This window comes from Equus przewalskii, chromosome 13 (assembly GCF_037783145.1).
Source record: "Equus przewalskii isolate Varuska chromosome 13, EquPr2, whole genome shotgun sequence".
NCBI lineage: Eukaryota > Metazoa > Chordata > Mammalia > Perissodactyla > Equidae > Equus > Equus przewalskii.
The window spans coordinates 84,211,752-84,236,010 of NC_091843.1; the positions used below are offsets into that span (position 1 = coordinate 84,211,752).

The 24,259-nt window shown below is 37.7% G+C and overlaps 1 protein-coding gene across 2 annotated transcripts in view; it reads right to left on the reverse strand.

Moving 5' to 3' along the window:
* The window catches only part of MSH3 (mutS homolog 3), a 157,870-nt gene that overhangs the window by 66,877 nt on the left and 66,734 nt on the right, over nucleotides 1-24,259 (reverse strand). For both annotated transcript variants that reach the window (XR_011525691.1, XM_008518033.2), the window contains exons 13-16: nucleotides 15,731-15,863; nucleotides 8,993-9,180; nucleotides 8,097-8,265; nucleotides 2,248-2,312 (exon numbers count right to left, since the gene is read on the reverse strand). Coding sequence is in view for 1 of the 2 variants with exons in the window: in XM_008518033.2 (XP_008516255.2) it covers nucleotides 2,248-2,312; nucleotides 8,097-8,265; nucleotides 8,993-9,180; nucleotides 15,731-15,863 (555 nt within the window). In the remaining variant the exon portion in view is untranslated. The remainder of the gene's footprint in view (nucleotides 1-2,247; nucleotides 2,313-8,096; nucleotides 8,266-8,992; nucleotides 9,181-15,730; nucleotides 15,864-24,259) is intronic.

Sequence of the window (24,259 nt, forward strand, 5' to 3'; positions counted from 1 at the left end):
AAGATCTTTGTTGTAAACAAAGTACTACAGTTCACAGGACTTTGTTCAGGAAGCTTTTAGAATACATTTCAAACTATATCCATATGGTGAGGTCAAAGTTTAGAATTTCTATTTCATAAGCACAAAGTTTCTTTTCTTTAAATTATACTAACTGAAAATGCTTGCTTTTAAAAGAAAGATCAGAAGCAAATAGGGTAAAATAAGTCCTGACAAAGCTGGGAGGTGGATACACTGGTGAGGGTCATATTATTCTTTATATTGTATAGTTTTCTGCAGGACTGAAGTATTCCAATGAAAAAAGAAAAAGATAAAGCATTGCAAAGAACAGCAAGGCATTAATTCAGGAGGCAGTCAAAGAAGAGAGGTCCTTCATGATGCAACTGTAGATTCACAGTGGTTCTGGATGGGCAGAAAGACCACATGCTCCTCTTCCAGGCTTGTGCATAAGCTCTGCTTCTTCATCAAGAAGCTGGAGAGCACAATGGGGGATGTCATGCGTTCCTGGTCAGAGAATCCAGACCAAGGCTCCAACCCTGCCACTGACTTGCTAGCTGTGTGACTTCGGGCAAATATAAGTGACCTTCTCTGAACATCACTTTCCTCAGCTATAAAATGGGGATAATGACAGTATCTACCTCACAGGGACTTTTGAGAGGATCAAACAGATAGTGCTTAGCAGAGTACCTATCTCAGCGGTACTCAAGGTTGAGGAGCTGTCACACCCGTGGTGGTGGTGGTTGTTACTGCTGTTGATTTATTACTATGACGGGACCTTTCAGAAGACAAGGTCAGGGCTGAGTCACCGCCAGGTGATGACAGAGTGTACTCTGATCTTTGTTTGCTCCCCAACTCCCATAATACACCGTCACCATTATCTTTAATTTGGCAAGTTACTGGACTGGGGGCGAGCCTTTCACATCTGAATTCTGGCTCACGATATTCTAACCTACCCCTGTCAAGGTTCTGATGGTCAAACAAAGATAAAAAACAGCAATGAACCTTCTATAAATCATCTTATTCATTCATTCAATTTACATCATTGAATGTTCAAAAGATGCTGGCAGTGATTCAAGCCTGCTTGTTACTTTGAAGGTATGTCATCTAGATTTCTGTGCAAACATATTTATCATAGCTTTCTCTTCTGACAAAACATTTAGTGAAACATTTCAGTTATTGTTCTAGCTAGATTAACACGATTTTTAGTAATTTTTCTTCACAAAGCACATTTCCATTCATTAGCTGTAGTGTAGGACAAAAGCAGATCATGGAAAGAAGGCCTGCAAAGAGAGAAAATATCCCCTACAATCAACAATTCTCAAATCTCAATTACAGCTGTCCTTAACACAGGACAGGTTGGTATTGAGATGGTATTAGAGCTCAAGAAACCCATGACTGTGCCTCCAGGATCCTTTGATAGCAGCAATAGAGAACAAATAGTTCTCTTTTTGAATTAAAATAATAAATTAACAATCATTCACACATCATGTCAAAACTTTCTTCCATCCCTAATGCAGAGTTCCTTCCTACCATCACCTGCTACGTATCATCTCTCAGGCAAATGTAACATTTCCATCTTGAGTTCATGCAAACACACTAATGACAGCAGCAATAAGCACTCCACAAAGGACACTGCTCACAGGAGTATACACATCTGATGCCACCTCTTTCAGTGAGTCCCCTCCTGGGGATAAATGCCTAACCACAGGAGTCTCAATGTGCTTCTCTAACTTTTTTAAATTAATTTATTTTCATCAATTCATGATACAACTTACCAAAAAGAAGATGTAAAGAACTATTATAACTATGTGCCATGGAAGGCATTAAGAATAAAGAAATGTGGAGCTCAGTGAGGCAGAAAACGAAATTTCAGCTTCTTAAAAGAAATGTCAGGTATAGCATTCATCAAGAAGTCCAAGGAACCAAATTAATCTTACAATTGAAGGCTCCTCAACTCTCTTTTTGTCATGTGTTTAAAGAGTACTCTGAGGTATAAGAATAAAACAGTCATTTACAAAACAAGAAAACAAATATATACAAGTAAGGTACACTTTGGAAAAAACGTTTTAAAATCAAGGATGAAAGAAGTTTAAAATAATTATTTCTTGGTTAAAAGCACCATAAGAAAATCAAAGGGGAAGAATTGCCTTTAATGTCAGAGATGTGGTGATTACCAATCCAGTAGTATACAGGTACACAGATGTCATTATAATTCACATTAATAAGAAAAAAATGTATTTTTAAACCTACCTTCCAATCTTAACCCAATCAGTTGGTATACAAGATACAGCAGAATTCTTTACTTCAATCAAAAACTAAAATAAATATAAATAAAAGTTAGATATTTAAATGATTAACCATTCTATTTTTAAAGCTTCCTCAAAACTGTGCTAAACAAGTTTAGTAAATAATATTCTAAACATTCAAAGTAAATCCAGTATTGCTATTGGGAGAGTTCATGTATATGTCTGTACAATCAAATATTATTAATTAGGGTTTTAATACTTGGAATAAAGTATAATTTGTTTTGAGCAAAAAGTCTGTAATAAAGGATATAACTTGGTGCTTTAACGTTTATAACATTATGTGCATGCTACAAATAGTGACTCTTCTTAAATGACCTCTTTCATTTATCAGTACCCACTTATCTTAAGAATTCTATTACTCAGTGATAAGACTGAATTTGGAAGTACATAAAATTTTAAAATATTCAATCATTAGATGTTATACTAGTTTGAGATATAGTCCCATCCCCTATTCTGAACAGAAGAGGATTTATTATAATAGTTTTTATCCAGGGGACCTAAGTCCTCTAAAAGTATGCTCATAACAGCCCGGCCCAGTGGCACAGCAGTTAAGTGCACGCATTCCACTTCTCGGCGGCCCAGGGTTCGCTGGTTCGGATCCTGTGTACAGACATGGCACCGCTTGGCAAGCCATGCTATGGTAGGTGTCCCACATATAAAGTAGAGGAAGATGGGCATGGATGTTAGCTCAGGGCCAGTCTTCCTCAGCAAAAAGAGGAGGATTGGCAGCACATGATAGCTCAGGGCTAATATTCCTCAAAAAAAATTTAAAAAGTATGCTCATAAAAAAGCGCTGACTTCCTCAACTATCAAGGGAGGCAGATATTTCTTCCCATGAGTGTTTTCTTTAAGTATTCACATATAAGAACTACATCTTTATAGCTCCAACTGTGCTCTGCAAGCAAGCTTTTCTGAAATCAGCCAGGAAGCAAGTGAAATCAACTTCTTCTATCACACCCTTCATTTTTAGCATTGGTTATATATCTGCCTTCTTCCTGCTCCCTTTCCTGCATTACTGCAATGAAATTCAATGTTTTATTTAAATAAACAAACACATTCATCTATTTTGTACAGGATGGAACCCAGAAGCTCTGTGGCTCCCACTAGTTTTGAGACGGCTACAGGAATTTTTTCACATATACCAGTTTTATAACATTTCAGGTATTTATAAAGTGCAAATTATTAACAGTATCAGCCTAGCTCTTGAGTTCACTTTTGTAGTAATAGAAACACTATAGCTTTTATTAATTTTAATAGGAAGTAATGGTTAATTTTAAGAATTTTCATCCTTAACAAAAATTTTGGAACTAATGATGTCCTCTTGCATAGAAAGGAATTAATACAATTCCAAATCTGCCACACCCAGTTAAGCAGTTAAGAGTCAAGAGTCTAAAATCCCCTTTGGCTACAAAAAGTAACTGAGGAAAAAACCCACAAAATAAATACCATTGATGGGAAAGATAAAATCACTTTAAGAGTATGCTAAAAAATTCTGCTTAAATATTATTTTTAAATGTCTATGAGAAGACGTATCGATCTTTTTATAAAATAATTCTGGGAAGAACTGTGCCAAAGGCAAACAGCAAGATTCAGGACCACAGCAGATCGCTGGTATTTGGGAAGGACAAACCGAGCTCCATAATGACTAACGCAGAGGTTCACAGGAGCTCCTGCCTAAGCGATGATGGAAAGTTTTAAAAGAAGCTAAAACTGCCTCAACGAGGTCAGGGGCAGCCGGCTAGGCTGGCTTCCTTAAGCAATTTGCCATAACACCACAGCATCGCAGTGCTGGATTCAAATCTGTACCTTATACACATTACAAATTGCTACTGGTCACGGTCACAGACAGCTGTTCAATCTGTACGTATCAAAGGTCTACTCTAAGGACCACAGCAACTCAAGCAAGCCAGATACAGAGCCCGCACAGGATGCAGAATACACACAGTGAGAACCACGAAAGCTATGTGGACCTCCTGCTTGTTAAACCGCTGGGGTCACTTCCTCAGACAGGAGCTGGTCCTGTGTGTCCTCTTCTTTTCAGCCCATGTTTCTCCTCAGCATCGTCATCAACTAGCAGTTTTTCTCTCTTCTACACTGGCTATGGAATAGGAAATTTTCTCTCTATTTCCTTTTACAAAGCTCTAAGAATGAGCAGATGAGCCTTTGGTTTAAGGATCCTATCGCTAAAGAAAAGGAACCTAACTAAAATTGGAAGTTAACATATATTTCAGAAACCTTAGAGCGTTCTCACAGCAACTTTCTCTGCTCTATAGCTCCTGACTTCGTTTCTCAGGTGCTGACGTGAGAAGTCTGTCTTGATTCGTTCTAACAATCCCTCATATTCTTCTCAGGAGATCCAACACTGTCTTGGTTAAATGTCAGATGTTGTTACTCAAACTACAGCCTGTGGTATCATTGGGCTGACATCACTGCTAAGTTTGCTAAAATTCTTAACTCACTCCAGAAACTGCTGCCTGTTTCCCCCAACACCACACTTAACCCATTCCTACTCTCCCTCCTTTTCTTTCTCACTCTCTGAAGAATTTTCAAATATTTTTTATTTACAAGTAAGACTTAGAGAATGCTTTCCACATCTTAAACATATTAAGCAGATATTTGGATACGATACACGTTGTGAATTAATGAAATTTTTTGTAAATATTTCCCCCCAATATTTCTTTCCTTTTCCTTAAGAATGCTATTACTTATCAATACTGCCCCAAATCTAAATATCACCCCATATTCATTCCATATTTGATTCAAGATTGAGACAATACTCTACATTCATAAAATATGAGAAAGACTGTCACAGAAACGGTGAACTAATTATGTAAAGCTATGTAAGCTTCTACTCTCATGATTTTCTCATAAACCAATATAGTCAGAGTCAGAGACAGTAATGCACCATAGTCAATAAGGCTTCATATTCTAACAGTCCAGGCTTACTTCGTCTTACTGTGTTTCGCTTTACTCTGCTTCGCAGCACAATACCCTTTTTCACAAGACCCTCCACCAGCAAAAAGATTATGACTCACTGAAGGCTTAGATGATGGCTAGCATTTTTTAGCAATAAAGTACTTTTAAATTAAGTTATGTTCATTGATTTTTTCAGACATAATGCTATTGCACACTTAACAGACGACAGTATAGTGTAAACATAACTTTTCTATGCACTTGGAAACCAAAAAGTTCATGTGATTTGCTTTACGGCAATATTTGTTTTATTGCAGTGGTGTGGAACCGAACCCACAACAGCTCCGAGGTACACCTGCACCTAAAAATTGTGAACAGAGGTGAAACATGAATGTTGTCAAAAGTAACACTGGCCTGACAGTCTATCTATTTCTCTATTTTTACTAATAATAACAAGATCCAGTACCATGTGGGCTGCTTTCACAGGTTTTTAAAGAATTATTAGAAAAATTACATATATGGAAATAAAATTTCAGAAAGTTTAAAATAAGAAGCCCATCTATATATAAAATAAGGGTTTTTCTTGCTTCTTTCCTCACCTATCAGAGGTAATATTTGACAAAGTCTGTTCTTAGTCCTTTAAGTATCTCCAAATAATTTGCTGATGGCTTTAGTTGAATTTTTTTAAACAGAATTTGATAACTGCTGAATATACAGAATTCATTTGGTGTTTGAATGAGTAGAGGTATTAATTCTCCAAAAATGTTGTAAAAGTGATTCTGTATTGACATAGTACTAAAGTTCTAAAGGGTTTTAAAATCTAGCAAGCATCCAGACTACTGTTAATGACTAAGAAATGTTTTGCCTCAAACTCACCACCTTAACCTAGTGAAGGCTAAGTAAAGAAGAAGATAATTTATCTTCCTCCCTAATCATGTGTAATCCAATTACTTGATCTCCAAGCTGTGTTTTTTCTTAAACTTCAATGTTACACTGATAAAGAAGAACTAATCTAGTATCCCTTATGAATTCCTCATCAGTTTTACCCAATTTTACTTTAAAACTGCCAACTGAATCCAGTACTGTCTTCCCAAGACTTAAGCTTTATTTTGGTTTGAATAGTATGAGCTCTAAAATGTCTGGATTTTATCAAATAAAATCCATGCTGTTGACAATCCCTCGCGTTAATATTTGTGAGTACAGTGAAATAAAGACATGGTAAACAAACTGGAGTTGGGCACACCTGGGCTGGAATTGGGCTTCTGACCTGGGTAACTCACCTAACTACAGTAAGCCTCAGTTTTCCTTCCTGAAAAATGGGAACAACCAACCCCCTTTTGTGTTGTTACAAGGATTAAATAATATCTGTTAGGCAATTCGCACCATTCTGAACTTTAACAGGTGCTTGGTAAATGGTAATTACTACTATGATTATCCTCTGAAGAACACTGCACGGTGCTTTATTATTAGAAAGCCCTTTCATGCATTTTTAACTCAATTGGTCTTCGCAGCAGTCTCACCACAACAGATGTGACTCTTTCATGGTCACTGGCATGTAAGCGGTAGAGCTGGCACCTACACTCAGCTTTCCCCCTGTAATACCAGGCAACCACGTTTCTACTACCTATCTTTTATTAACGTGATTAAGCAGTTTTGATCATCTCATTTTCAACATACAGCCCAGAATAGTGGTGCTAAGGTCACTTGTTGCTTTGCAAGGTCAAAGCACAGTGAAACCAAGAAATACAATTAAATATCTGAAATTCGCCTGTTTGGAGTGGGGGTGGGGGTGGGGGACTAAGTATAAACATTGTCAAATCGTTTTTCTATTACATAGAGCTCTAAGGGGAAGGCATTGTGAAATGTCTGCCTGAGGATACACATCTTAACTTTAGTCCAGAAGACAGGCAGACTTAATCAACGGTCTATTAAGTGGCACAACATTAATAAACATTTGAATAAATATTATAATTTACTATAGAGTGTATTTCAAATAATCATACAAATCAACAATCTTTTTGCTAAATACATAAAGCAATGCAAATATTTAAAATTTGACTTGAAATTAAGCTTCTCCCCCCCTAGAAAAATATCTATTTTCTAAAATTCTTAATAAAACGTTCATCCTATAGAAATTATTCACTACTTTGCTTTTTTAACGAGGTAGAACTTCTCAAATTCCCTCGGCTGGGATCTTCATATTTTATTAGACACAGGATGTAGAGGTGGCTTGCCTCAAGACTCCGAGCAGGACTGAAAGGCACAGTGCATTTAAGAAGCACACCTCTTCCCAATTCTCATTCAGATATGAACAGCAAACTTTAAGCAGAAGTACACATACCAAAAAACACATTCTAAACAGCACCATAATGTTATGGGAGACTCACTAAATGCAGGTTTTCACTGCAGTTTTGCTTTTTGTTTTTTCAGCAGCTATACTCCTAACTTCAGAGGGGAGCCCTGCCATTTACGTTGTGTGAGCCAATCAACGTAGATGGTTCACTTGTTATCACTTTATCATCGGCAGGCCAGAGAGCAAAGACTAACTTCTCTCTCCTGGACTTAGGGTAAATGAATTCTGTAAGCTATTATTTACAATCGTCAAGGTTTTCTAAAATATAATTTCAACAGATAATATTAAAATACATGTAACATCAAGTTGCATGATTTTATGAAGACACTAGAGTAAACAAACAAAATACTGTTATTAAAATAATTCTTATCAAAAGAAGGTATTAAAACGTATCTCCAAGGAACAAAACAGAAAATCTGGAAAAAAAAAGAATACTTTCATCCTATGCTCAGATTTTTATTTACATTTTAAAATAGCTTTTCTACTTGAGGAAAACTAATGCAAAATAAAAGTACGTTTGACGTTACCTCCTGTCCTGATACTGTCACATATTGTGCAGAAGGATTTTTTATTATTTTTCGTATTTCTTGCAAATGTCTTTGGATCCTGTGAGTAACTTCTTGAATTTCATCCTTCCTCTTTTTTATTAAAGGGAAATCAGAAAGGTCTTTGAATAATTCAGTTTTATCCCCAATTCTAAAAAAACAAAAAAATGCAAATACATATATTAAAGCATATTACTTATACCAATTATTAATTATTTTTCATAGAATAATAAAAGACCAAAGGTTGAAAGTCAGGAAAACAACGTTCTAATTCCAGGTCTGCCACGAAATATTTATGGATTTCTTAATTTCTTTAAAGACAAACAAAATTAGTCTAACATCATTTTCATTTTGCAAGGTCATGATTCCCATGGTGAAACCAAGAGATAAAATTAAATATTTGTTGTTTGACTATTCATAAAATAAAGACAAACGTAAAATCGTTTTTCTTTTATATAGAGTTCTTTGTGGGATGAATTGTAAAATGACCATCTCTTCAAGGATAACTTTGCTTCTGTAGTTTCTAAATATGAGACGGACCATCCCTGGGTATCTAGCAAATGAGTACCAGAAGCCATCTGACATCCATTTCTGGATTAATAAACTGCGGCTACTCGTTCTGCCTGGACTTGATCTTTTCATCCTCTGACACCTGGAGAAGCATTGCATCTGCCCAGATGACGAACTGCCTGAATTTTAGACAGCAAAGTGTTACTTCCAGCTGTAATACAGGGCCGTCAGCATCCAAAAGCATTTTTAATTTCACATGCAACTTCTATCATTACTTCTAGAGAAGCTTAAGAATTGACGCATCAAATGGCAAAAACATTATTTTAATTTCACTGCTGGAAAGCAAGAACTAAGGGTCTGCTACTTACTTGGCAGCTTGTTCATTAAGTATCTTTAAGTAACGCTCCACTGGACTGAGGAGTTCAGGAATTTCTAAAATAAACGTCCGGAGCAAGTCTGACTGAACATGGGAATTCACAGCAGGTACCAATGCTTGAAATTCCGACTTCAGGTGATGTAGGGTTTTGACAATCAAGAAGAACTCTTGGGTAGAACACTGAAAACAGAAATATTTTTTACCTAAATAGCATAAGATACACGAAAATGAAGCTTAATTAGTGGTCTTTTTAAAGTCAGAATCAGAATAAAAGAAAATTTTAATTTATTGGATAAATTAGTTAACTGAATAAAGTATTGTTGATACCTTCTAAATGTTAAATTAGTAGTTTAAACACTTTAGAAAATAATGTTAAAGTTAAAAACAAAATAATTTGAGCCAGGGATAGTAAAGCAAATACTTGTTCCGTGTTTTTTCATTTTAAAATATATTGACCATATAGCAAAAATACAGCAAACAATGGTAAAAATAAAAAAGACATTTCTGGGGAAATATCTGCAGGACATATGAGAGATAGAGGGCAAAAATTCTTCCAGGTATAATGAGCTCTTACAAATCGACACAGAAAAGATGAATAATCCAAAGAATAATGGCTAAACGAATGGAATATGCAGCTCACAGAAAAAGAATATCCAATAAGCACATCAACTTCACACACAATTAGGGCATGCAAATTAAAATGACAAAATTTCTCACTTATCAGAATGTCAAAGATTTAAAAGCTTGATAACAGCTAAGTCACAGCGGGTATAAAACAGATACTTTTATATACTCTTAGTAGAAGCACAATCTTTTTGAAGAGCAATTTGTCATAACTTCATAATACAAAAGTACATATACCCTTTGACTAAACAATTCCACTTTTTAAGAATTTAACTAAAAATATATTTTAATAATAAAAAAAAAACGTGTGTATCTGAGTATTTATAGTAACACTGTTGGTAATAATATTAAATGGATGAATAAAGAAGCAAATATCCAGCAACTAAGGTCTTATTAGGAAAAATTCATACAATGTAATAGTACGAAATAGTTAAAAAAAATTAAGACATCTGTACATACTGTGTACAGATCAATATGGAACTCCATAATTTCAACATATATTAAATATACATAGTATATGTTTACACTATATACCATATATGTATTTACATCAGTAAAATTTCATCTGTGATTCTTTAAATTATATGCATTATCCTATAGAAATAAAAATATAAATAAAAATGTCTGGAAAGGTACACATGTAACTGACTTTAGTGACCTCTGGGTAGTGGGTATGTGGGGGATGATAGACGCAGACTTTTTATTCTTTATTTTATACCTTTGGATACTGCTGTAATTTTTTAACATGAACATAAATAATTTTTACTTTTGGAGTTTCTGATAAAGAGAGTGGGCTAAACCAGTGCATCTAGTTTCACTCTATCTTGAAACTAAAGTCCAAGATTGTTTAAAAAGGCATAAAACCTCAAGAACAACTAGGAGTAAAAGATAATAGCAACAACATCTTAGCAGCTATAAAGTAAATGAACAAGTGGTAACTGACTTAGAAGACTCAAGGTATTTGAATGTTAAGCTGGTTGTGAGGAAAACTAGGACTCAAGTTACACCAAGAATCCTAAAAAACTCAGAACTGGTGGCACAAATTATCTTTGGAAGTGGACATTGAGGATGGGGGAGAAAACAATTGGCTGAAAGTGAATTAGGAAGCAATTCAATCCCTTGATCTTCTATTCCCCTCCAGGTCCCTCTGCAACCACCATTCTCCTACGCTGCAGGAGACTAATTTTATCCTCTGGAGAAGATAAAACATGGGGTCTGAACCAGTTTCAGGCACAGTGAAGGATGAGAGTACCACCAAAAGCAAGGGATTAAGGGAATGGTCACAAACTGAATGCTGAGATTCCCAATTGTCCCCACCTAGCTCCCAGAACACTGTTAGCCAGTCAGGAGACTGGCAGAGTCCCTGGGGGGATCTCACAAACCCCAGAGGAAAACCCTGAAGCTCTTACAGCAGGAGTTCTCCCAAGAAATGGACCAGCTGGTTCACTCTACAGCTCACCTCATATTTTGTAAGCCACATCATCTACAAGACCTTCCTGTCAGCATTTCAGTCCTCCACTCTTTAAAAATGATCAGACACGAGATAAAAAATCCTAACGTTAAATGCAAAAACCAAAACAATCAATCAACTAACAAATACTAGTGGGAACAGAGCCTATACAAGTAAAATAAAACTTCTAAAAGAATGCTATTAATAATATCCTCAGTTAAACATAGAATATTGCAATCACGAAAGAATGGGATGCTATTTAAAAAAAAAAGGAACATTCAGAAAACAAAAAAACAACAAAAATTCAAAAATTCTTGGAAATTAAACTATGATGGTAGAAATGAAAAATTTAACAGAAGAGGTAGTAGATCCAGGTGATAAAATTTCCAAGAAGGTAAAGCAAAAGTGTAAAGAGATAGAAAATACAGAAGAAAGTTAGACAATCAATTCAAATCATAGAGTTGCAGAAAGAAAGAAATCATCAAAAAAACAATTCAGGGAAATTTCCCAGAACTTTGTTGCCAGATTGAAAGGTCCCAATACAATGGATGAAAACAGAACCAAATCATGGCAAATCAATATGAAATTTTAGAACACTGGGGACAAAGAGAAAGTCTCCCAACTTCTAGAAGGGGAGAAAAAAAAGTCACACAAAGAATCAGGAATTAGAATAACTCCAGACTGTTCAACAATAATACAAAAAGCTAGAAGACAATGGAGTAACACAAAATTCTAAAGGAAAATAATTCACAGCCTAGAATTTTGTACCCAGTCAAACTACCAATCAAATGTGAGAGTAGAAAAAAGGCATTTCCAGACATCCATGTTTCAAAACGTTTACTTCCAATATTCCTTCTCAGGATGCTTCTACAGGATGTACTCCACCAAAAGGAAGGAATAAACCAAGAGGAAGTCATGGAATACAGAAAACAGGAAATTCAATTCAAGGGAAATAAAGGGAATCTAAGAACATAGCTATACAACAGGTATAGGGGGCAACCAGTCCAGATTGAGTCAGGTTAGAAGGCTCAAGGAAATGAAATTAACAGAACATTTGGTGAAAAATAAACATCTTGAGATGAGAGGGCAATTTATGGTTATGTAACGATAAGTACACATAATAAGCAGTATTTATAAAATGGACTAATGCTAAGAACACATTTAGAAAGACAATTATTAACTATAAGGAATGAAGTAAATTATGAGAAAAATAAGAAATTAGGTCCAACTGAACAAAAGTTGAGTTCAAAGTGCATCATAACGCACCTCTTCTCCAGAAAGGCCACTGTTTGCTGGGAAAGAGACATATAGGAAGCTGGACTGTTTGGATAAATGTGGAGCCTAGAAGCTTTTTGGCCAAGAGTCACTTAATGATACATTCTAACAAGAGTGAAGAAGGGAAAATAAACATTCTCAATATAATTTTTGAATAATAATCTCTTGCAATTACTGTAATTTGAGAGGCAAGAAGGGGTTTGAGTTTTCACACCCAGACATGATAAAGTTTAAGTCAGCAACAGCAGCTAAGTGAAAACCAGGAGAGCTTGGCAATCCAGTCCTAAGTGCTCAAGGCAGGTTGTTCTCAAGTTTCCTCAGCTAAACAACTCAACGGAGCTGCAGGGAAACTGAGGATAAGGATAAGGGAGCTGCTCCTGGAGTCACTCATGTTCAACCCCATTTTGGGCAGCAAAACCCACAAGTGCAGAGGCAGGCCAGCACAGGACTGGAAGAACTCCAGCCTAAGCTCCATACAGAAAACGTGGCTTTGGGCTTATACCAGTCTGGCTAAGAAACTACTCTTGCCTACAAAATTCTGGAAACACTCTCCTTTCAACATTTACTAAGTGCTATAATCCTTTAAATGTACTCACCAACCTCAGCAGTTATGTATCACTTCCTTACAAAAGAGTTCTTGAGCAAAGTTAATATGAGGTCCTATGCCTAGCACTATCCTGTAAGATTTAAATTTAAAGTTTTACTATCAAAAGAAGTGTTTATTTTATTTCAGAGTTGGCCCACTTGGTATCCTCTATTATTATCATCATAAAAATACCTATTTGTGCCTATTCCATGGCACTTTCCACACAGCCATATGGCCTAGGCTTACCACTTCCACAATATCCCAACAGTGCTCCTTACCATTTTATGACTTTCACATAATTGGCACAGCCTGCACCCAGGATATCACTCACCATTTGGTGCATACAGCAGAAGCTTATTTAGAGTAATCTAATAATAAAGAACAGACGTGTGTTTGATGGTGTGTTCCAAGAGCCAGCTAACTAATCTATAAAAACTTGGTTTAAAGCATTTAGACTTCCTAAAGTTGGTGTGTTACCAAATCATTTCTAATCTTCACTTTTCACATCAATCTTTAGGCACATTCTTGTGTAAACATTAAAACAGCAACAAGGAACAGCTTCTGAGTGAGTCATAAGTTCCTTTAGTGTAGTTTGAAACTCTAAAATAAAAGTAATTCTTGCTCTGCTTATTGGTCACTTTTAAAATAATTTAGATTCTATACTGTATGATCTCACTTATACGTGGAATCTAACAAAAACCAAACTCACAGATACAGAGAACAGACTAGTGGTGGCCAGAGGCGGGGCAGGGAAGGGGTGGGTGAAATGGGTGAAGGTGGTCAAAAGGTGCAAATTTCCAGTTGCGTATAAAATAAATAAGTCCTGCAGGTGTAATGCAGAGCACAGTGACTACAGCTAGCAATGCTGTATCGTATATTTGAAAGTTGTTAAGGTAGATCTTAAAAGTTCTCATCACAAGGAAAAAAAAAAACTTTGCAACTATGTGTAGTGATGGATGCTAACCAGACTTACTGTGGTGATCATTTTGCAATACATACATATCAAATCATTAGGTTGTATGCCTGAAACTAATATGATGTCATATGTCAATTATATCTCAATAAAAAAATTAGATTCTGACTTTTACCAGAGTTTTTAAACTTTTACAATACACAAACTGTATGAAATGCAAACATCAAAGTTAAGTTTAAAGAGAGGCAGCAAGGCCAAATACAAATCACAGCAGCACGGAATGATGCTGCCATCTTGACGCCTGGATGTTGTGACTCAGCTCTTCTGATTAGCGATTGATAATTTTTTCAGCTTTGCTCCTATCTTCTCTTGAGAAAAACAAAAATCTCTATTTTGTGTCAAGGAATCCTTTCAAGGGAAGAAGTCGAGGCGCTTGAGGTCTGTTGTTGAGATCTGAAGGGTCAGATGCACTGATTGCTAGGCAGTGGGCCAAGGATGCAAAGTAACAAATGGTCTGACATCCACTCTGCAGCCTCAAAAAAGTCAACCATCAAACTTCCAACTCTCAGGACAGCCTCTGCTATTGCCAGCAAAACAACACAGTGCATCAAATCATGGTACAACAGACTCCACTGACCCCATAAGCAACTCATGCATTTTTTCCTGGGGATCACTATTTCCCAATTCTGGCTTGTTCTTTGTTTTCAAATTTAGCTAAGCATATGGAACAGTTACGTAAGTCCTCTTGGGCACTGCAAGTATTCTCAGAAGCAGTACTTATCGTTCTAGTAAAACTTTGTGGGGGAAAAGGCCTTTAAAAAGTTAAGACAAATGAAAAATTGGTCACAACCAGAATTTGAGCAAATAAAACTTGTTCTATAATAGAATTATTAAATTGGCAAGGATTTACATTTGGGGGAAAAAATGTGCTTACGTAGGGACCACCAGGAAAAAAATGCAATGGTAATCAAAACTACTATCACAAAAATGGTAGTGTGCAAAAGTGGAGCCACTAAAAACCCAGTGAAGGATCTTTGTTTAAATACTAATTCTGTTACTTACTAGCAAGTTACTAACCAGCATCATCATTTTAGCCAAGACAATGCAAGCTGTTGTAACATTACATCCATACAGAAAGCAGTTCACACAATTTCCCATCAGTAAGAAGGTGATGAACACAGTATCTTCTCAACTCATAAAGTTTGTACAAGGAACAAAGGGTCTAATATACGTGAATGGTTTCTGTAATTGGTAAAACACTATAAAAAGTTTATTAACAATTATAAATATAACTAATTGATCATTTTTTAAATTTTAGGCATATTTTGAAGATAAAGTAAATTATTTCCTAAGTGTGGAAAACTTCTCTTGTGATTGTTATGACTTACACTGCACACCTTAAGTGACAAAAAACAAAATAATGCTTTCTACCTACCTACAATTCTAAACTTGTTTGCATATTAATACCACCATAAATATTCTACTGGCAGATTTTTCCTTTGGTTGAATCCAGTAAAAAGTTGTTCTGAGGTCAAAAGAAATATGGCATCTCTTTTAAAAAGTAACTAGTCTAAGTAAATTTCCTATTTTGATGGTGGTCCACACTTTGAAGATGAAACATGAGGATATCCTGTATTACGACAGAAGGGCCTCTATGTGTTTCTATAGTTAACAGAAGCAGGAAATTTTACTTTTCACAATGCAAAAATTGGAATAACCTTAATTTGTGCGATTAAAACTTCTGAGGATTCTCTTATGTTATCTGCAAGATTTTACAAAATAAAATAGCAATAAAGCTCCAAGACATTTTCCTTTAATATCTGGTATCCTCATGCTGAAGAACATAATCAGGTTTAACAGATTTGATTTCTATCACACTTACCTTTTTGTGGTAAATGCTACAGAGTCCTCTCTCTATATCGGGCAATTTACGTAGATGATTTTCTATCTGACCAAAGACACTGGATTCTGAATAGAGAACCTCAGATACAGCATCAAGTCGAGCATTTATGTCCCTGTGAGAAGAGAGCAATAGCAGTTTTCAGATATGTTAAGAATTCACATTGTAGACGGTTCCCTCTCTAATGCCCAGCACTGTAGCTGTGGTCACTTAGAACAGCAAAAAGGGGACTGCTCCTCCATATCTCTGGACCCTCCCTGCCCCTTAGCATTTGAATCAAAGAGCAGATACCATGCAAGGGAAGTCATTAGCTAGGTGGGGCAGGACTGGCTCATTAGGTTTTCTCCCCCCACCCCCACCCCGCCCCCCGGCAAACGCAGAGACTACATTTCCCAGGTTCCCCTGCAGTTAGGTATGGTCATGGACCCATACCCAAGTTCTAGCCAATGAAATGTGGGTAGGAATGATCAAGCCACTTCCAGTCCTGGCCCATAAAAATTTCCTGTGGATCTTCACATTCAGTCTTTCCTCCTTTGCCAGCTAGATGTTGAGCCCAGGGCAATCCTGTGAGGCTCTCGTTGACTCATCAGCCTGGTCTGTAAGTGGAGCAGAAAACCTTCCACTCCCTCATTGCTACCAACTGGACTTTACATTAGCAAGAAATAAACTTTCATTGCATTTAAACCACTGAGATTGAGGATTTATTTGCTACACCTGCTTGCATTACCTCGGCTAAGATAATAGGTCTACAATGGGCAACTGATTTTCTACTCTGACTGAAATGACTGATCATCTTGGTCAAAAACCAATTCACTCAGTTAACCAACTATCTGATAGAAGACTTGATGGTGGTGGTTGAAGTGATCAACTATTTGACTGAAACGGGATTTGACATACTGAGCCTGAGCAAAGGCTGGGAGCAGCAAGTACAGAGGACATAACATCAAGAGACATGGGAGACCAGGGCTGCAGGAGTTTATCAGTGGCTATTCCCTAAGCAATGGGCCACTTGGGAAAAAATGGTGAGGTACTGTCAACTTAAAATGGAAACCTGACTGACTAAACGTGTCCTAAATGAGACATGGCCTATCTAGTACCTATAAACATCAAAGGCCTACACTAGGTATAATGGCCATACATGACACTAAAGACTGAGATAAGTAAACATATCTAGTGGATGTGGGCCCTCAGTAATTGTTTTTTTTGTTTTGTTTTGTTTTGTTTTTGTTTTTGTTTTTTTTTTGGAGGAAGATTAGCCCTCAGCTAACTACTGCCAGTCCTCCTCTTTTTGCTGAGGAAGCCTGGCTCTGAGCTAACATCCGTGCCCATCTTCCTCTAGTTTATACGTGGGACGCCTACCACAGCATGGCTGCCAAGCAGTGCCATGTCCGCACCCGGGATCCGAACCAGCGAACCCCGGGCCGCCGAGAAGCGGAACGTGCGAACTTAACCGCTGCGCCACCGGGCCAGCCCCAGTAATTGTTTTTTTGCATGAATGAATGAACAAACAAGCAAAGGAAGGAATGAACTGACATTGGGGGGTGGGAGGAGACATCAGCTAGTGAGCACACATTTATCTATCAAAGTTCTGTTGATATCACACACACTGAGGTGAAGGGCAAACCTCACAGCAGAATCCTGCCTAGATTACTGTTAAATTGAGTACTTTGTAATTAATTGAGTACTTTTATCCTTGCTACCCTTTAAACTACTCTGTAAGGTCATGCGTATTCATGATACGGATACTAACTTCAATCTCATTTTTGTTCCATTTTTCTCCGGCTTACGCTCTGTTGTGTAGAAGAGGCATTTGGTTTGTCATGACACAGTAAAACAAGCCAGAGCTTTGAAGACACACAGACTGGTTCCTCCATTCTCACAGGAAGCCATCCACTTCTCTCCACCTCTCCCGCCATTACACTAGTCTAAGTAAAAACCATTTCTCACAAAGACTAATAAAACAGCCTCCTCACTTTCCTCCCACACCCACTTCTGTCCCTTTTTCCAATCCATTCTCCACACTGTAGCCTGAGCAGTCTTCCTAGAACACAAATCTGTTCATATCATCTCTCTGCTTTAAGCTCATCATTGACTTGCCATTAACCTTAGATTCAAATCCAGAATCCCTAACAGATCTATAAGACAACTGATCCCTGTTTACTCCTCAAGTCTTACCCCAGATCACCTGTCACTCTCTTCCTCTCACTCTAAGTTTCAGCCATAATGAACGTGTTCCAGCATCTTGGTCACTCCAAGTTCTCTGACATCAGGGCTTTCTCATTTGCCATTCACTCTGCCTAGAAGACTCTTTTCTTCTTTCCTCCCGCCTAACAGCTCCACTTTCTCTGGCAAACTCCTACTCACCCTTCCCCCAAAACGGCTTTCTAGATTCACTAGACCAGATTTAATCCTTTACCATCCTTTTCCATACCACCTTCTATTTTCTTTCCATTTACTGCTTCACAGTCTTTTCTGCTAGATCGTAAGCTCAGTGAGAACAGGGATCATCTCTTCATTCGCACAGTTCCAAGATCACAATATGCGCTCAACAAGTAGTCATTCAGTTCAATTCAATTCAATTTCAAAGACTAAAGTAAATCAAGATGAGGTGAAAAAACATAAATTTTCTTTACATACTACTGTTGCGATAAAATAAATCAATGTTTTACCCTAACGTTTACCCAAAATTCTATACAAATATAAAGATTTATTTTAATAACTCACTCTCACATAAATGAAAGATGACACCAAGTGGAATACACTAAGTTGATGCTACAGATGGTATGAGGACAGATAAAATGATGCCATCTGTGATCATATAAAACAGCCTACAAAGATAGCTACTTTCCCCCAAATTAAAAAGGTTGCCTGAGATATGGAAAGATAAAAGCAAAAGAGGTTAATAAAAACCTAAATCATATTTACGAAGTCTTCCAAAAGATTTTTTAAAAACAGACTGAAAAGGTTGTACTAAATTGATTTGCAATCTGGGAAAATACAAAGGTAGTGGGTTTTATTTTAGCCTAGTGACAGCACAGGCAAAAGCATGCTCCCTATGAATCATTTTGGTTTGAACCCAGCCTTCACGTGGCAGGGAGGTAACAGCTCAGAGGGAAAGAATTTGAGCTGAGAAGGCAGGTGACCCCAGTTGAAATCCAGGCTCTACCATTTACCAGTTATTTAGGCTTGCCCTAGTCTCTCCATCTATAAAATGGGGATAATAATGGTCCCTAACTCAGAGAGTTGTTATGAGAATTCAATGAAAAAAGACATGTTAAGCACTTAGCGCAGTGCCTCATACAGAGTAACTACCCAATACACGTTAGGCGTCACCATGTTGCTATTATGATGATCTTTATTTGCTTATGCAATTTGGTTGGTGGATACCACAAAGAACAGCACGGGGAGGAAGAAACAGTACCCAAAATATAAGCTTGGAATTAACTATGTATAGAAAGCCTAAAGCATAGATAATGCAAACAGGTATTTTGTACAAAGTGAACAAGGAAGGATCACACAAGGAAAGCTAGTCCTGGGATCTCAACTGCTAACTCGGACTGGCAGTGGTGACTTGAACTACTGTGTTGAGACTGGTTGAGAAAGAATGCCAAAACCAATTACAGATGTCTGACAAGGGCAGGGAAATTAATAAAAATGACTTCTAGTCAAGTTCTTTAAACAAAATAGTTTGCGTACCTTAGAACTGTTCTTTAATTAACAAGAGTAAGAAGATTTTCCAAATAACTGTAATAAAATAATATGTCAGAGCACCAGAATACAGAACAATTATTTCGATGCAATCCATTAGAGAGATTTGGTGATTGCGACAGTTATCAAAACAGGAAGTAGCACTGTCAATTAGATGATGATAAAGCTATTATTCCAAGATACCCCATAGTATCCTACAGTTGATCTTACAACATGATACATTCTAAACTAATGAAAAGATGACACCCGACTCATTTCATTCCATATGACAAAAAACAATGGACCTGAGGTCCTCGGGATGACAATGATTCTTCTTTACCAAAGACCCAAGGACTAAATGTGGGTGTCACTGGAGTCCTTCACATTTCAAGACGAATTGGATGATGACGGTAGTATCTGTTGCTTGTGGCTGTCACTCAGAAACACAATGAGCGACCTACAGCCACTGCCATTGTAAGGACATGTGATAAGTCTGTACCAGTTGGTTGCTATTTGTGGAGATGGCTCTATAAGTCTAACATAAGGTTATCTGTGAGGGAAAAGCTAAAATACAAACTGCTGGGAAGAGGTTGTTTTTTGTTTGTTCTGATTTTTTACTGAAAGCTTTCCTCTAAAGACAGATGATGTAAAATGAGTGTATTAAATTCAGACATTAACGCATTGGTCATGTGATATGTCTAAACCAGCTACCTAAACAGCTTTGTGTAAACATGAATCTTAGGCCTCCTCCTAGGGCCTACGCATCATTACTTGGATCTACCCAGCTCTGCCTTTCACACACACCGTTCATTCATCCATTCAATGAACAATCACTGAGTGCTTACAAAGTACCAAATGTAGAAGCAGTAGAAGATGGAGGGTGAAAGTGTGACAGCAGGAGCTAGAAAGGTAAGCAGGGACCCAGTCGTGTGGGTAATGCAGACCACACGGGAGCTCTGACTTTATCCTGAGCGCAATGGGGGCCAATGGCTAACGGGTGAAAGTACGTAAGAACAGTGGCAGGAAGACTGGTGAGAAGACTGTTTCAGTAACCCAGGGGGTGACGCTGATGATGGGAGCTTGGGTGGACGATATAGAAATGGCAAGAGCACACAGTTTCAAGAGCTATGAAGGAGGTAAAATTAACAGGAGCTGTGACTGATTAGATAAAGGAGGGAAGGAGAGAGAAGGAGGAGGAACTTGGGAGACGCACTGTGAGGCCATCCACAAATACCATGCTGAAAACCTTACAGGTCACAAAAGAAAGGCTTTATTTTATTTATGAAATTACATTCTAAAGAGCTACTCTGACTATTTATCTTGCTGCAAATTGTAAATCGCCCAACAAGCTTTTAAGGATTTCTATTACTTGTGTTCCAATTAAGCATCATTTTACCAATAGACAACAACTCAAAATATTAAACAGAACAATTTTCTGACAGCTACCTTCCATTATCAGTTTAGGCCACAAACTGGAGTTTTTGAAAAGAGCATGAATACGACTTCTCCTTTTGGTAATAGTGGGGTGGGTACTTTCAGACCATCCCTCCTACTGAGGACAATTTAAAAAGTCAAACGAAACAAAAATCATGTTCACGAAAGCATCAAAGGACAAAATAGTAAGGAATAACTACACCAAAATCTAAAAGAAAGCAAGAACCCAGAGTAATAACCCAGCAATCAAAGCCACTTTTGCACTGAAGAGATACGCCAGAAGAATCTGCTCTAAAAATGAGCTGCCCTCATAATAAGGGTGAACTTGCAGTCTAGGTTAGCATCAGTTGGATGGACTAAAACAAGTCAGACACTGAACTGGAATTAAGATGGTCCGAGTGCCACCAAGAATCTGGCAGAAGCAAACAAAAATCCTCTCTGGGAGAAGGCACCTTCACCCTGGCTCTCACATTATTCTTAAAAATAAATTTCCAGATTATGTAACCAGTACACACAAAAGATAAGCATAAAAAGAAACCAGATGAGTAAGAATGAATAGAAACAACAGACAATAAGAATAGACACACAAACTACCAAACTTTGGAGGGGAGGAGGGGTACTAAATGATAAAAAAAATACTCAATACATCCACTAGAAATTGCCAAAAGAAAGCATATGAAGCACAGAACAGGAGGGGACATCAGAAATCAAATCAGTCATGTAAATTCTCATTGCTTTATAGGTGCTCTTTCTTTGCTCTCTTGCTCTTTGTCAGATTTTTATCTCTGATTTAGTGTCATACAGTTTCACTAAGATTTACCAAAATATGGATTTCTTGTTTGTTTTCAATTGCACTTTGGATTCAAGTGCTTTCTAAATCTAAAGATTCACATCTTTCATGAAATATGAGAAATTCTCATCCTTTATTATCCCTTTGAATATTGTCTCTCTCCGTATTCTAATTTTCTTCTACTGGAAATCTTATGAGGATTATGTCAGACTTCCTAATTCTCAATTTTGTCACTTGTCACATTGTCTCTTGGTGCTACACTCCAGGTAATCTCTTCAGATGATCCTGCATTGCAGCTATTGCATCTATTCCTGTTTAACCCATCCACTGTTTCTAAAAGTTGTATGTGGCTCTTTTTAAAAATCGACCTGATCTCTTTTGATGGTATTTTTGTTCTGTGCTCTTTATATTTCTTTTAACGTGGTGGTTTGATATTTACCTTTATAACCCATTATCTGAAGGTCTTGGGATTCTAATTCTACTGCGCATAGTTTCTGCTGACTCACACTCATGGTTACTTGTCTCCCCATGTCTTCTGTAATCATGGTTTGTGAGCCTGTGGCAGAGCTTTCTCTTTGAGATGCCCAGGAGGCCTAGACAGAGAATGTCCTGCTTTGGGGAGGATTCGCATTTGCTTCTGCTAGGGACCCTGAGGCACAATGGGACCATTTTGATAAACTTCACAACTTGGAAATTGCCAGACCACACAGATAGTCCAGATTGGACTAACAAACCTGAGTGAGAGTGGGCCCGCGGTTGAGGATTCTTGGAAACTCTGCCCCTGATAAGACTAGGCCAAGATGGAAATACTTCTTTGTCCCTCTATCTTCCACTACTAAGGGAAAGAAGCAAAGTATGGAGCACTGTGTATATTATGCCCCCAGCTATGTAAAAAGAGAGGAAAGGATAGATTCATATTTGCTTGTTTGCTTTTTAAAACAAAAAGTCTCTGGGAGGATACACAAGAAAATGATAACCATGATTATCCAGTAGGAACTGGGCAGATGTGGGGCAGGCATGAGAGGCAAACACTTCACTGTACATCTTTTCAGTTTTAAACTCTGAAACTACATGAACGTATTGCCTGCTCAGAAATTTAAGTAAGTTAATTTTTCAAATGCTCAAAAAAAAAATACAACAGAGTTGAAACAACAACACAAAAGTAAAGAAAAAAAAGCCATCTCCAGCAATAGATTGCTAGGTATTCACTAAATATTTCTTCTTTGTCCTTGACAAACATTTGTTAGCCTCCCTTGCAGTTAGGTGAGATCATCAGAATGAGTTCTAGCCAATGAGATGTGGGCAGAAGTGGCATTTGCCACTGCAAGATCAGACTCATAAAAACCAAAAACATATATCCTCCGTGCTGCATTGGCTGGGAGTCAAGGCCCAGGATGACCTTGGAAGTCACATGTTTAAGACTGGAGAGTCTCTGGAGTTCCTAAATGCTATGTGATGAGAGTCCCAGCCTACTCTCCATCTGGAAAGGTCCTGAATTGTTCATGCAAAGAAGAAAAAGGGGAAATCAATTTCTACTCTATTAGAGCCATTAAACTTTTGGGAGTCTTTTTGCTAGCAATTTTCCCCAACCAATGCACTATCTTTAGTGTTAACAAATATGTTAATGTGTGTTAGTCAATCAGAACATGAAGTTGAGCTTCCTAAGTTCCCAGGACTCAGTCAAGTTTAGAGCATTAAATAAAAGAGAAAGGTTGTGACCCCAACCCACCACATAAGATGACAGTGTTCCGTTACTCACGGCTGTGCCACTCTGGGAGGGCACTGAAAGACTGCCTACTCACAGCGGCAGTCCTTGCAAACTCTCCTCGCAACCTGACTATAGCTGCAGGCGAAAGAGGAAACACAGACAAGCGTCAGGTGGAAGAGAAGAACTGGCCAGGACAGATTCTGGACAACTGAAACGGAGGTTTCTTTCCTCCCTGTCATCACTGGAAGCCTCCAGCCAGGTCACCTGATGACCATCTTCCCATCTTTCTAAAATAAGATGTGCTGGGAAACATGCTCTTGAGTCTAACATGGGCTTTCCGGACGGATGGGCTCGGGTTTGAGTCTCACTTTTACCTGATTACGATGGTGGTGAAGGTGTGGTAGCAGCATCATTTAAAAAAATCACATATTGGGGCTGGCCCGGTGGCAGAGTGGTTAAGTGCGCACATTCCACTTTGGCGGCCCAGGGTTCGCCAGTTTGGATCCCGGGTGCGGACATGGCACCGCTTGGCAAGCCATGCTGTGGTAGGTGTCCCACATATAAAGTAAAGGAAGATGGGCACGGATGTTAGCTCAGGGCCAGTCTTCCTCAGCAAAAAGAGGAGGATTGGTAGCAGTTAGCTCAGGGCTAATCTTCCTCAAAAAAAAATTAAAATTAAAATTAAAAAATCACATATGGATGGGTGTATGTACCATATTTTCTACACAATTATTTACTTTTTAAAAAATAAAACACTGCAAACACACATAAACACTACCCCACCTGTATTCCTTTCCCTTTCCTCCTCCCAGAAGAAATCATTTTCCTGATGTTAGTAAATATCCTTTTTACTTCCCATTTTTGTATTTCTACCATTTATGTCTGAATCTCC